General features: G+C 32.2%; 1 protein-coding gene across 1 annotated transcript; it reads left to right on the top strand.

The window, feature by feature from the left end:
* The first annotated feature begins 2,161 nt into the window (after positions 1-2,161).
* LOC126889337 (zinc finger protein 227-like) lies at positions 2,162-13,127 on the top strand. Its single transcript, XM_050657569.1, has 2 exons — positions 2,162-3,020; positions 10,764-13,127. The coding sequence occupies exons 1-2, from the start codon at positions 2,786-2,788 to the stop codon at positions 12,254-12,256; spliced, it is 1,728 nt and encodes a 575-aa protein (XP_050513526.1). The 5' UTR covers positions 2,162-2,785; the 3' UTR covers positions 12,257-13,127.
* The last annotated feature ends 1,022 nt before the right edge of the window (positions 13,128-14,149 follow it).

The following is a 14,149-nucleotide window of genomic DNA, read 5'->3' as shown; positions in this document are numbered from 1 at the left end:
GCTTTTCATTCACAGTCACTATTGTTTCGAGCTTATGTCATATGTCGTATAATCCGTGTTTATTAATATTAACCACAGATTATACAACATATGACAGAAGCTCTAAACAAATGACAATCGATGAAAAGCCCTATACCGTAACGCGGAGCAGTTTGAGTCGGTGGTCTATATATCTCTCTCTACCGGCGCTTATATTTCTCTCTCTAGCATATGATGGCCGCTGCCTCTGTATTTGTGTCGTTCCATTACTTCCACCTCTTGGTAGATACACTCGCACGACAGAGAAAGATAGCTAGACCATCGTACTCATTAGGTTTGTTCCAACATGACTGAGAACTTCACGCGTAACTTTGATACGAGAATTAGAAAAAAAATATGAAATTTTTTGAAATTGAAATCCAGATCCCGTAATTTTTTTAGCGTTATACAGTGAGTACAAAGACATACATATTTCTTTTTTATAATTACAGCTTCAATTTACCGTACACTTCTCGTAGACTCTGCCAATAAGGTAGAGTCATGTTGGGGAAACCTGGCGTGCCCATAATTAACTTTCCATGGGAACGAAATAATACGTTCCATAGGACTGCGCAGGGCGGTGATCGTTACATGGACGGTTCTCAGTCGTGTTGGAACAAACCTGATATTGGCGTTACATCCAGAGACATGTATTGCCCGGTTATAGATAATTGAGAAATTTAAAGAGATAGACCAATTGGTGTATTACCACTTTAAATACACCAATTGGTCTATCTCTTTAAATTTTTCATTTATCTGTATTGGCCGGTTCTGGATAAATGATAAATTTAAAAGAGATAGACCAAATGGTGTATTTAAAGTGGTAATACACCAATTGGTCTATCTCTTTAAATTTCTCATTTATCTGTAACCATACAATAAAAGGATAGACTTGGCTAGGGATATGCCACTCAATGCATCGGGGTGTAACGTCAATATCAAGTACGGTGGTCTAGCTATCTTTGTCTGTCGTACAAAAAGTATGTAAGTGTGAGCGTATCTAAAGTCCTTTTTTGAGCATTTTTCAGTGCGTCACAAATGATAGAAAAAAAGGTAAGTCCGTGATAATACGCATTTATGACATTTATTCTAACATGACATTTTAGTTAAATCTGACAGTTGTCACATTTTATTTGTAATTTGGCATAAAAACAAATCGATTGTGTTTATTGCATTTATAAAATGGTTTCTTTGATTTGTATAGTCTTATAAATTGTACAGATTATATTCGTAGATATATTATATAATTCGTAAATATTTTTTTTCGATTATAGCGCCATCTATCGACAACTAGAATAAATGTTATAAATGTCTGTAATCACAGACGTGCCTTTTTTCTGTCACATACAATTTAATGCGTTAGAAAGAAATCGAAAAACTGCGACGCACTGAAAAATGCTGACGAAAAGGACTCTACCAAGAGGCGGGAGTAAAATAACGGAACGATACAGGCACAGAGGCGACGGCCATCATATGCTAGAGAGATACAGCTTATCGCCGGTAGAGAGATATAGATAGACCACCGACCCGAACTGCTCCACGTTACGCTATTTTTCGGAGCTGGCCAAATCTATGTGTATAATATCTTTAGTTACACCCGATGCTTTGAGTGGCATATAACTAGCCTGGTCTATTGTTAACATGTCTCTGGCCGGAGACTCCCTAGTTGCCCCTTAATCTGTTTGCATCAATTTAGTGCCGAAAACCCTCAAAACTTCAGATAACTAACATGCCTTAACAGTAGCTCTATGGGCATCAGAGGTGTTTCAGGGGTCGGTTCTGGTGGCGTAATAATAATATTTATGTTCAACTACCCCCGAGTAACAAAATTTGTAACATCATCCCGAACACAATGCAAATGTTAAATTAATAGGTTTATTTAAAAGTTGATTTATTTTTTCCTAAATACCCTGGGCAATTACTTTATTCTGGAACGAAATTATCTTACATAATATTATTTTAGCATCTAAAAACATCAAATTCTAGCATCAAAAGAATTTAATGGTATTATGTTGCCTAGGCTTTAGCCTGAGTCCGCCACTGATTACGATAAAAAAAAAGAGGAGGGTACTCGAAATATATAAAATCGATTCTAAAGATATCGATCTGGCTGGACCGTGATAGTCGTGACGTCAAAACGTCAAAAAAAATTTTCCAAACACGTTGTGTCTAGGTACACGCTAAAATGTACGCAAATAAAAAAGTTAAACTTCATCAAGCTAGTGACTATTTAGCGTGGGCAGTGACTGTATATTTTGATACACGCTATTTTGATATGTTTAGTGTTTGTTTGATAGAAAGATATTTGTTATGACGTTTAATTCTACCTAACTTTTTTATTTGCGTACACGTTAGCATATACCTAGACACAACGTGTTTGGAAAAATTTTGACGTTTTGACGTCGACGTCATACTATCACGGTCCAATGGACGAGACCAACAAAAAAGACAAGTCAAGGCGTAACAAGGCCAGAACGTTAAAATTTGGCAACAGTGAATCGAAGGCCTATACCTGTAATGCTAATGAAACAAAATTGATGCAAACGTTATAAAAAAAAGATATATGCCTGTAGATGGGATTTTGACATTTTGCAACATAACCAAAAAAATTGCAAATGTCAAATGATGTCAATAAACCTTAGCAAAGCAATAAACTATAAACAAAAATTGAAATAATTAATAAACCATAATTAAACTGGCCATTTCACACATTTCACTTTTTGGGTGTAAAATTACTATTTGAATACATAAAATCAAGTGTAGTCAAATGGAAATGGAAGTGAAACAGGAAATTAGCGAGAAAACATGTCAGATTGAAGAAATAGAGTATAATGATGGTCTCTTGAATGGCTTTAAATGCGAAATTCAGGAGGAATCCAATAGGCAAAGTACTCATGGCACAGATGATTCTTTAGGCTTGAAGAAATATCCCATAGATACAGAAATAGAACAACATGGAAATAGCCTTATCCCATTTGAAGAAAACCAAAAAACTGAAATAGGTTAGTAACAAAATACTTAGTAGTTCTTTCTTCTCCTAATCGGAGGTTGGATATCATCATCACTATCTTTACTCTATCTACCCTCTACTGCTGCTCTGAAGAGTTCTATTGAACTGCATTAAAGCTAGTCCCTTAGATTCTTCAACCATGACACTCTCCCTCTTCCTAAACCTACTCCTTCCGCCTCTTATCTTTCTCTGTATTATCAGTCTTAGCATTTCATATCACTGTCCCATCATTACGTGTCCCAGATATTGTAACTTTCTTATTTTTATTGTGTTTATTATTTCACATTCTTTGCCCATTTCACGCAATACTTCTGTCTCCATCCTATTCTAAGCATCCTTCTGTAACACCACATTTCAAATGACTAGTTTATTTATGTGTTCATGCTTCAAGGTCCAGCTTTCAAGTCCATATTGATATCCATCTCAGTACAGTATCGAGAATATGTAGCATCTCAAAGCTCTCACTCTCAGTTCTAATGTCGTTCAGGGTTATATGGTGTTGTTCTATTCGAAGATATTCCTTTAGAGTGTAGATAATTAATAAATTCTTGTGACGTAAAGCTAGTTCCCCTGTCAGAATGTATATATGCCGGCATTCTATATTGGGACCCGTACAAGTTCGGAAAAGCGACTCCTGGTTTCATAGCTCAGCAACATTTTTCGCACTTTTAATTATATTATTATATTGGTTGCTGGATACTTGTCAAGTATAGCCCAAAAAAGGTTGCCATAACCCAAAAAAAATTATAAGAAGGAAAAGTAATATTGAGGTTATGTTATTAAAAGTAAATAATTGTATGTAGTAAATAAAATGAATTATTAAAATGCAGTACTGTAAGCAAAATACAATTAATTAAATTTACTTTTATATAATAATTGCATATATGATATCAATATTGTGGAGCAACATATAATTTTTCTTCTTCAATGACAGTAAGTATGAAATATATGTCAATTTGACAATTTCAATTGACAATATGATTTATTTAAGACAATATGATTTATTTTCTCCTCTATTCATGTGTGATCGTTTCTCGTATCACCTCCAAGTACTTGCACAGGGTGAATAATCAAATAGTCTGGGCAGATTATCGGAGAATAGGTCATTTTTGGGGAAAAGTTATTTACCAGCAATTTTATTGCTGGAATCGAATCTTATGATTGTATATAATAATAATATAGGTATGCAAAGTCTGCAGATAGTGTGCTACTTTTTTTATAAACAAAATGGCGCCTGAAAATAGTGTTTTTTTCAATTTTTGCTCAATAACTCCAAAGATTTTCACTTTACATCAAAAACACTCAAATAAAAATTCACTGTAATTAAATTCTGTATAGAGACGTGTTTTTCCTGATTTGCTTCGAAGAAACTTTTCCGGAAAATGCGGGTTTTTCCAACAAAATCTTTAATTATAATTGTTTATCAATAATTAAATAACTTGGCAATATAAAAGCTCTTTTCGTATAGATTATAATTCCAGAAGCCGATGGAAACTGAATGAACAGTTTAGCAACAATTGAATTGTTGATTAAAAATTTACCGTCGCTATACTGCTGTGATAAGGTAAAAAGCAGTAAGTGCCAAAATATTGGTTTTGAGTTATTTGTAATTTAAGATTTTTTCTTTCACACAATTTATTATTTCTTTAATTTTAAGCAGAAAAACATTAAAAAATATGTATTAATTTTTGACAAATCAAACAATTGTGTTACTTGTTTTTTTGGCTGAAAATTCAGCAGTTACTGCTGTTTGCCCTAATAATGAAGTTGTTTTCTTAAGCAGAAATATAGAATTGACAGCTTTATGTAAATATCGGTTTTAAAAATAAAACAAAAATGCAGAATAAAGCGGTAGTGTAATCAAATGTAATTCACATTAGAAAAAGAAAAAAGGCTTAATTATTAACATAATATTGAAAAACTATTTGAAAATTATTAAGTCTTCTATCTCATCTTGTTTTAATGAAAGCCCAAAATGCCGTCTGTTTTCAGGTATGAGAGGGCACAATTGTGAAATTATACCTTGTTTCTTTTGCGTAGTGACACCTTTACAATTGTCGCGTAATTTACTAGGAATTTCTAGTTTATTTTCTGTCATGTGTTTATTTTAACGGATGTTAAATCAGGTGATGTTTACGCAAATGGCAGTATCTGAGAAAATACTGCCTTATGTCATGATACAATACAAACTTTGAATACAAATGTGAAGGAAAATAGCAGTATCTACTGTACTAAGTAGATACTGCCATTTAAATTCACATTCAAAATTATGTTCCAGATCTCTGTGTAGGCAAACAGCAGTAATTAGTTATTTATTCTGTTGGATACTGACTGTTACCATCACATTGAGAGTTACTTTGTTAGTTACTGCTTTTTGCCATTGCTAGTTCTGGTATAAGTTGACTATAAATTTGCACCAAACCCTTTGTAAAAGTTACAGCAATTACTACTTAGGTAGGATATATTAATATCTCATTTTTGATAAAAATGTCACTTACTGCCTTTTACCTTAACAGGGCAGTATAATACCCACAATAATTATGATACATAAGAATAACTATGATTTTTGTATAAAAAGACACTGTACCTATGTAATATACTTTACAGAATTGAAATTGAACTATTTAAGCGGCCTCAGGAATATTTTAAATTTATAAACAATTTTTGAAGTTATACTTCTTTACCGGCGATAGAGGGTAAATTTTTATATGGGAAAACCTAGCGACCGGGCGCATGCGCATTATAACTTTGTTCTGATTGGATGTTCAAATGACATGTCAAAAATTATTCAATATGGTGGCTGTGGCACAGCTGTAGTTAGATTATTTATGGTTGTTGCGTTTTAAAATTTGTGTGAAAAGAAACAACAAACAAAAGTTAGTTAATAGTTATACTGCCTTTTTAAATAGTTTTCATATACCTATATTTTTGGACTTTTGGACTATTTTGGACAAGGAAAACTCATTCTAATTTGGTAAGTACCTAGTTTTTATTATAATCATATTGTAATTATACATTTGGATTAGGTTGAAATACATACATTTATTTTCTCAAGAATGCGGATTTTAGAGAGAAATCCCAAATTAGGTTCGATTTTTATTTTTAAATTATGATTTTTTGGCGTAGATTTATTTATCTAGTAGGTATGTAATGCTTTGATTTACATACTTAATTTGATTACCAACAAAAAGTTCTACCAATCTTCATCTAATATATTGTTTTCTTACTGTTTTGTTATATTTTTATATTTTCTTCCACAAAATTTAAACTACATAATTTTCAAAACAATTGTCAAACAGTAAAACGTTCAGTTACCGTATTTTTCCACATGATAAATAATGTGCGATTGGACGAGTGAGTCTACGCTTCGATTACGAGTCAAAGCGGCACGAAATTCAAGGGTTCAATTCCCGATGCAAGTTTTATTTTTTTATTTTTTTATGCATATTATGATTGTAAGTATATTTGTTATATAATTTTTTTTTTCAGCAAATGCGTATTTAAAATTTTTGCCAACAATTATTATCGTCCAGAAATCATTTTTTCTTTGTGGCATTTTTCAATGTGTTTGTGTGCGTTTTATTCTTTTATTTTTTAAATTTTTGGTATAGTCTTAAAAATCACATAATATGTAGTAGAAGTATAACTTCTTACGTGCGTACAAAGTACACACACATTCTTGTTTGTCTTATAAACAAATAGAATATCTCGGGAAATATTAAATTATATTAAATCATGAAAACGGTATTGGAAAAAAAAGCGGTAGGACGCTTCTTTTAAAAGAAAAAACGTTTAATTGTGGTGAGTGGTTCCTGAGATACAACCGGTCAAAGTTTATCTGCATTTACATCAAAGATATAAATAATAGGATCCTAATTTTCGAACCATCACCTTTTTATTTTTGTCCTCTTTCTTCGCACCAATTTTCATATCTTTAAAATACTCAAAACATATATTATTATAATAAAAACTATCGATATTACTAGTGAAAATTGCCAAAAATAGCAAAATTCCAATCAAAAATTAGGTTGGAGAAAATGTTGAATCTCAAAGTTCAAAATCGGTATACGTTAAAAAAATGCATTTTCTCGGCTTCCCATGGATCAATTTTCTTCATTCTTTTTTTGTTCCCAAGTAACTTGAGTAGAGCCGTATAACTAACGCATTATTAAATGTCAAACTTGCTTTTGTTTTGTTATAATAAATTAATTTATTGATTATAACAAAAATTTTTAATTTGTTTAAATAATTATACAGCTTTCAAATGAGAATATTTGTGTTTTTAACGGTAAAAAGTACACTTGTAGTAATTTTACCTAAAAAAATTCTGCAACTGGAAAAAATATGTAGTTTTCTTTTCTTATAAATAAATTAATATATTATAACAAAACAAAAGCAAGTTTGACATTTAATAATGCGTTAGTTAGATGGCTCTACTCGAGTTCATTGGGAACAAAAAAAGAATGAAGAAAATTGCTCCATGGGAAGCCGAGAAAATGCATTTTTTTAACGTATACCGATTTTGAACTTTGAGATTACATTTTCTCCAACCTCATTTTTGATTGAAATTTTGCTATTTGTGGCAATTTTCACTCATAATATCGATAGTTTTTATTATAATATATGTTATGGTTATTTCAAAGATATGAAAATTTTTGTGGAGAAAGAGGACAAAACTAAAAATTTGATGGTTCAAAAATTATGATCCCATTGTTTATATCTTTGCCTTAAATGCCGGTCAAATTTGACCGGTTGTATCACAGGAACCACTTATCACAATTAAACGTTTTTTTCTTTTTAAAGAAGCGTCCTGCCACTTCTTTGCCAATACTGTTTTCATGATTTAATTTAATTGAATATTTCCCGAGATATTCTAATTGTTTATAAGCTAAAAAATTGTTTATAATTTTAAAATATTCCTGAGGCCGCTTAAATGGTCCAATTTCAATTCTGTAAAGTACATTAGATAAGTACAGTGTCTTTTTATACAAAAATCGTAGTTATTCTTATGTATCATAATTATTGTGGTTATTATAGCGACCGTAAATTTTTAATTAACAATTCAATTGTTGCTAAACTATTCATTCAATTTCCATGGGCTTCTGGAATTATTATCTACACGAAAAGAGCTTTTATATTACCAAGTTATTTAATTATTGATAAACAATTATTACTTATCTACAATTTTAGTTGAAAATTAAAGATTTTGTTAGAAAAACCCGCCATTTCCGGGGAAAATTTTCGTCGAAGTAAATCGGGAAAAACACGTCTCTATGCAGAATTTAATTACTGTGAATTTTTATTTGGGTGTTTTTGGTGTAAAGTTAAAATCTTTGGGGTTATAGAGCACAAAATTGAAAAAACACGATTTTCGGGCGCCATTTTGTTTATAAAAAAAGTAGCACACTATCTGCGGACTTTGCATATCTATATTATTAATATATACAATCATAAGATCCGTTTCAAGCAATAAAATTGCTGGTAAATAACTTTTCCTTGTATTTTGCTAATTAGCCCAGAGTAAAAATAGTTGATTCAAACATTCAATTACTATCTGACTGGATGTATCTGAGCATGGAAAAGCCCATGGAAATCTTGAAAATTCATCAACGATTGTAAGGAATTTCTAGAACAACTGGGTATTAGACCTTTAACATCAATGTTCAATCTTTCGAACGGAGATGTTGATTTTATTAAATGTTTATCATCTTCTCTCTTATAAAATCTGGGTTTAATTTCTGCGCAGATTGGACAAGAGGTAATTACTTGTTTAATTTCATCTAGAGAATGGGGTAAATTTCGAATTTTTATAAAATGGTCCATACGAGTAATCCTAGGATGCGATAAATCTGAATGTCATTGATATAACTTGTTTGTATTATTTATAATTTATATTATTGCATATTCTGATAGTGCATCAGCTGCATCATTAGCCTTTCCTGGATGATAAATAATATATTTAAAACTAGCTGACCCGGCGAACTTCGTACCACCTTAGAAATACATAAAATTTACTAAAGTTCACATGCTTTTTAGTTCCAAAAAATTGCGCTTTGTTTATCGTCATGGTAAAAGCCAAGGGCACGGCACATTGTAGATATCTGAAATCAAATGGCAAATCTGTTGGAATCATCGGAATACGCGGGACAAGGACATCCTCTCCTTTGTATTTCTCCTTGGTGATTGTGGCCCAGCAAATTAATAATAAATTTACTTGAGAGTTACATTGAGAAAGTAAACTACCAATTAATCGCCACTACTACTTTCGATACATAAACAACTGTATTGCTGTTTACTGAGTAAAAAGTGACACCGTTAGACGCCTGGTGGGATGACTGGTCTTTCAACTGATAATTATTACTGGTCAGTTATCGTACTCGGTTAGAAATTATTAAGTTACTAATCTGGCCATTAACAAATAAGAATAGGTCATAAAAGGGCAAAAATTCACTGGTGTTTGTATTTTTTAATTATTCTTGTTCCTTTGACACCATCAACCTGGATTGGTCTCTGCCTGTATAGTTATGTCCTTGTCCATTGTCGTACATTCATAGTTTTCAGGTCGTCTTCAACGTCAAAAAACCATATGGTTCTAGGCCTTCATTTATTTCGTTTTCATGTCGACATATATTGTAATATTTTCGTTATTGTTTTTGTATCTTCTTGTCTCTAGACATATACCAGTCATAACAGTCTTTCACTTCTCACAAATTTTACAATATCATACCCTCCATTGAATTCATCAATTTCGCCGATTCTCGATACTCGCGGAGTTGGCATCTAGGTTCATGACTTTAATTAAGATCATCATACGATCAAATACATAGTTTGCGAGTCTATAAGGAACATACATACATGCATACAAACATTTATTTTTATTTATATAGAAGAGATAATATTTAGATGGCTGTTAAAAAATAACGGTTGGTGATAGAAAAGTGAAAATTTAGGATTGTATGTATCTTTTGATTCTACATCATATAAAATTAACAAAGAACAGTTTGCCTAAAAAAATAAAAAATAATTATGGGGGGCAAGCCCCCTTTTTACTTAGATTGGTCGTACCAACTCAGAAACCATCCCGGGTTCATGTACAACAACTTCGATTAAGGTCATCATACGATCAAATGCATAGTTTGCGAGTCTATAAGGAACATACATACATACATACATACAAACATTCATTTTTATTTATATAGATAAGAAAACTCCAAACGTTAATGCATAATTTTTTCATTTTTGATTTTACTTGTATGGTTCTAACATGAACTACATGATTTTACCTACCTGTGTTTTTACTCATTTATTGAGTGCTAGAAATCAGATTTGTTGATATTTACCTAGATAAATTATTGATGTGTTGTGGAATACATATTATAGATTCCCAACGTATATGCATTTATCGCCCCCTTTTTTGTTGCAAATTCTAGAAGCATAGGGTATTTGTTTCCCACCTAAGAAATCTTTTAGATTTTTACTTTTAAATATTATTTATTTGAAAATGGAGTCTCTTGGGTTTCGCCTATATTTTATTAGATATCTCTACTGCGTATGTTTGTTCATTATTTTATTATAATTGGCATACATGGCAGAAATATTTGATTCGGATTCAGAGCACACTGCAGGCTCTTCTGAAGATACCAAGAGGTTGAAATGGCCATAGACAGTTGGTAGTGGTCTCTAAATCGTAATTAAAGCCATTACCGATTACATTATAGTTGGTTTTGTATTTTAGGTTATCTCCAAGATGAAACCAAAGTGGACATTATGAAGAAACTCATTGAAGATTCATCTTACGAAGGAAATGATAAGAGTCAACGCACTGAAGGAAAAACTTTAAATAAAAATGTGAAAGTTGTAACTGGAAAAAGACTTTATAAATGTGAGATTTGTCTCAAGCAAATCGTAGCAAGTAATTTGAAAACACATTTGAGAGTGCACACTGGGGAAAAACCTTACAAGTGTGAAATTTGTTTTAAACAGTTCAGCCAAACTGGTACTTTAAAACATCATTTGAGAGTGCACACTAGGGAAAAACGTTACAAGTGTGAGATTTGTTTTAAACAGTTCAGCACAGAAAGTACTTTGAAAAGGCATTTGAGAGTGCACATTGGGGAAAAACCTCATAAGTGTGAAATTTGTTTTAAGCCGTTTACTAGAGCAGATCTGTTGAAAGTACATTTGAGAGTGCACACTGGAGAAACACCTTATCAGTGTGAGATATGCTTTACTCGGTTTAATCATAAATTTCAATTAACTTCTCACGTGTCAGTTCACACTGGAGAAAAACCTCACAAGTGTGAAATTTGTTTTAAGCAGTTTAGACAAGCAGGTAATTTGAAAACACATTTGAGAGTGCACTCTGGGGTAAAACCTTACAAGTGTGAGATTTGTTTTAAGCAGTTTAGTGAAGCAAGTACTATGAAAACACATTTGAGAGTGCACACTGGAGAAAAACCTTATCAATGTGAGATATGTTTTAATCGGTTTGCTCAAAACTATCAATTAATTTCTCACATGTCAGTTCACACTGGAGAAAAACTTCACATGTGTGAAATTTGTTTAAAACAGTTTAGTAGAGCAGTCGATTTGACAAGACATTTGAGAGTGCACACTGGGGAAAAACCTTATCAGTGTGAAATTTGTTTTAAACAATTTAGCCTAACAAGTAATTTGAACCTACATTTGAGAGTGCACATTGGGGAAAAATCTCACAAGTGTGAAATTTGTTTAAAACAGTTTATTAGAGCAGTGGATTTGAAAAGACATTTGAGAGTGCACACTGGGGAAAAACCTTACAGGTGTGAAATTTGTTTTAAGGAATTTAGTGAAGCATCTAGTTTAAAAACACATTTGAGAGTGCACACTGGGGAAAAACCTTACAAGTGTGAAATTTGTTTTAAGGAATTTAGTGAAGCATCTGGTTTAAAAACACATTTGAGAGTGCACAATGGAGAAAAACCTTACAAGTGTGAGATTTGTTTTAAGCAGTTTAGCGTAGCGAGTACTGTGAAAACACATTTAAGACTGCACACTGAGGAAAAACCTCATAAGTGTGAAATTTGTTTTAAAGAATTTTCTCTATCAAAAAACTTAAAAAGACATTTGAGAGTGCACACTGTGGAAAAACCTCACAAGTGTGAAATTTGTTTTAAGCCGTTTAGTAGAGCAGATCAGTTGAAAGTACATTTGAGAGTGCACAGTGGAGAAACACCTTATCAGTTGTAACATTTGAAAAAACCTATAGGTATTATGCTTTTACGACCCATCTCCAAAAATATCTATTTTTCTAATTCATTTTCGTGAAGTTAATTATGTCGTAAATATTTTAAAATCCGTCCTGTAAGAACATTCCACTGCCACAACACATATTTTCAAAGTGTGAGTGACCTTCGGAGTTCTTTGCAGTGTCCGGAGATACATGGTAGCTCGGACAAACATAAGTTTGGGAATATGATTCATAACTCGATGATGCGCAGTGGTTCTTGTTTACTAGCGTTACCATGGAAACGGCCAGTTTGCTAATCGCCAGTGTCGTAGTTAGAAGTGCATTACATATCGCAGAGAGTGTTTAACGATTTGATCGTGTTGGATATTTTATTAATAGTTTTTAGCTTAGTGTTTGGTATATTAATAGTAGTAATTAGTGTATTATTAAGACATTTAGTGTATCTCTAGTGTGTTAAGTTTAGTGATTAGTTATTTAACAATATGCCTCATAAAAAGATAGGAATCAAAGGGCTGGGATTGAATAGCCAAGCAAAGGTAATCATTTATAATGTTACTACATTTATGGAACAAGAGGCAGCACATTTCAAAACAACCGAAAACCTGTTAATACCTTTAAGTAAATCGACGTAAGAATTGTTAAAGTTAACAAATTATCTCGAACAAATTACAGGGGGAGAAAAACCGAATACAATAGGAGTGCCCTAATGGAAAGTTATGACATTCGTTTAAAACGAACAGAGTATTTAAAGCAGCTGATTAAATTTCGATCTGAGGGTAGAAACATAATTTATACTGATGAAACTTATACAGGGTGTTTAATAAAGAATGGGCCATAGCTTAACCTCAGGTTCTTGAGGTTAAAATAGGCCGATTTAAGCTAACTTACCTTAGTACAAAGTTTATAATAATCGAGATACAGGGTGTCAAATTTAAACTTTTTTTTTATTTATTATTGAATATTTCCTGACAGGTATGAGATAACAACATGAAATTTGGTATGTGGGGGTTTTTTGGGTCGAGAAAACTAAATTCCCTACCAAAAATGATGGATTGCCTAGAGGGCGTCACATACGCCTTTCAGCACTCATTTATTACGTTCAATTTTTTTTATCCCTCATTCTGTATAATTTTGACATTAAAATTTTTATTCTCCTATTAGTTTTACTTAAAAAAGGTATACTTTTTTCATCTCCCTAAACTCAACCGTTTTCGAGATAAACGCATTTTAAATCTGCGATACACCATCATTTTTAGCATAATATCATTGTAGTTCCACCCGAAAAATAACTTAAAACCATAATAATTTTGCCAGTTCTCAAATTTATGTCATTGCATCGCAAATTCCATTTGAAGAAATTTGCGATACATTTTTGGATAATTTTATGGTTTTAAGTTATTTTTCGGGTGTAACTACAATGATATTATGCTAAAAATGATGGTGTATCGCAGATTTAAAATGCGTTTATCTCGAAAACGGTTGAGTTTAGGGAGATGAAAGAAGTATACCTTTTTTAAGTAAAACTAACAAGAGAATAAAAATTTTAATGCCAGAATTATACAGAGTGAGGGATAAAAAATATTGAACGTAATAAATGAGTGCTGAAAGGCGTATGTGGCGCCCTCTGGGCAATACATAATTTTTGGTAGGGAATTTAGTTTTCTCGACCCAAAAAACCCCCACATACCAAATTCCATGTTGTTATCTCATACCTGTCAGGAAATACTCAATAATAAATAAAAAAAAAGTTTAACTTTGACACCCTGTATCTCGGTTATTATAAACTTTGTACTAAGGTAAGTTAGCTTAAATCGGCCTATTTTAACCTCAGGAACCTGAGGTTAAGCTATGGCCCATTCTTTACCAAACACCCTATATACATAGCAGCCGTA

Source organism: Diabrotica virgifera, chromosome 8, assembly GCF_917563875.1.
Source record: "Diabrotica virgifera virgifera chromosome 8, PGI_DIABVI_V3a".
NCBI lineage: Eukaryota > Metazoa > Arthropoda > Insecta > Coleoptera > Chrysomelidae > Diabrotica > Diabrotica virgifera.
The sequence above is the reverse complement of the archived record's forward strand: the minus strand, read 5'-3'. Positions and strand labels throughout refer to the sequence as shown.

Bases quoted from the DNA above. Each gene is read 5' to 3' on its own strand.
- LOC126889337 (XM_050657569.1), top strand. From the start codon at position 2,786: ATGGAAATGGAAGTGAAACAGGAAATTAGCGAGAAAACATGTCAGATT. The intron at 3,021-10,763 runs GTTAGTAACAAA...TTTGTATTTTAG, and splicing joins AAACCAAAAAACTGAAATAG to GTTATCTCCAAGATGAAACC.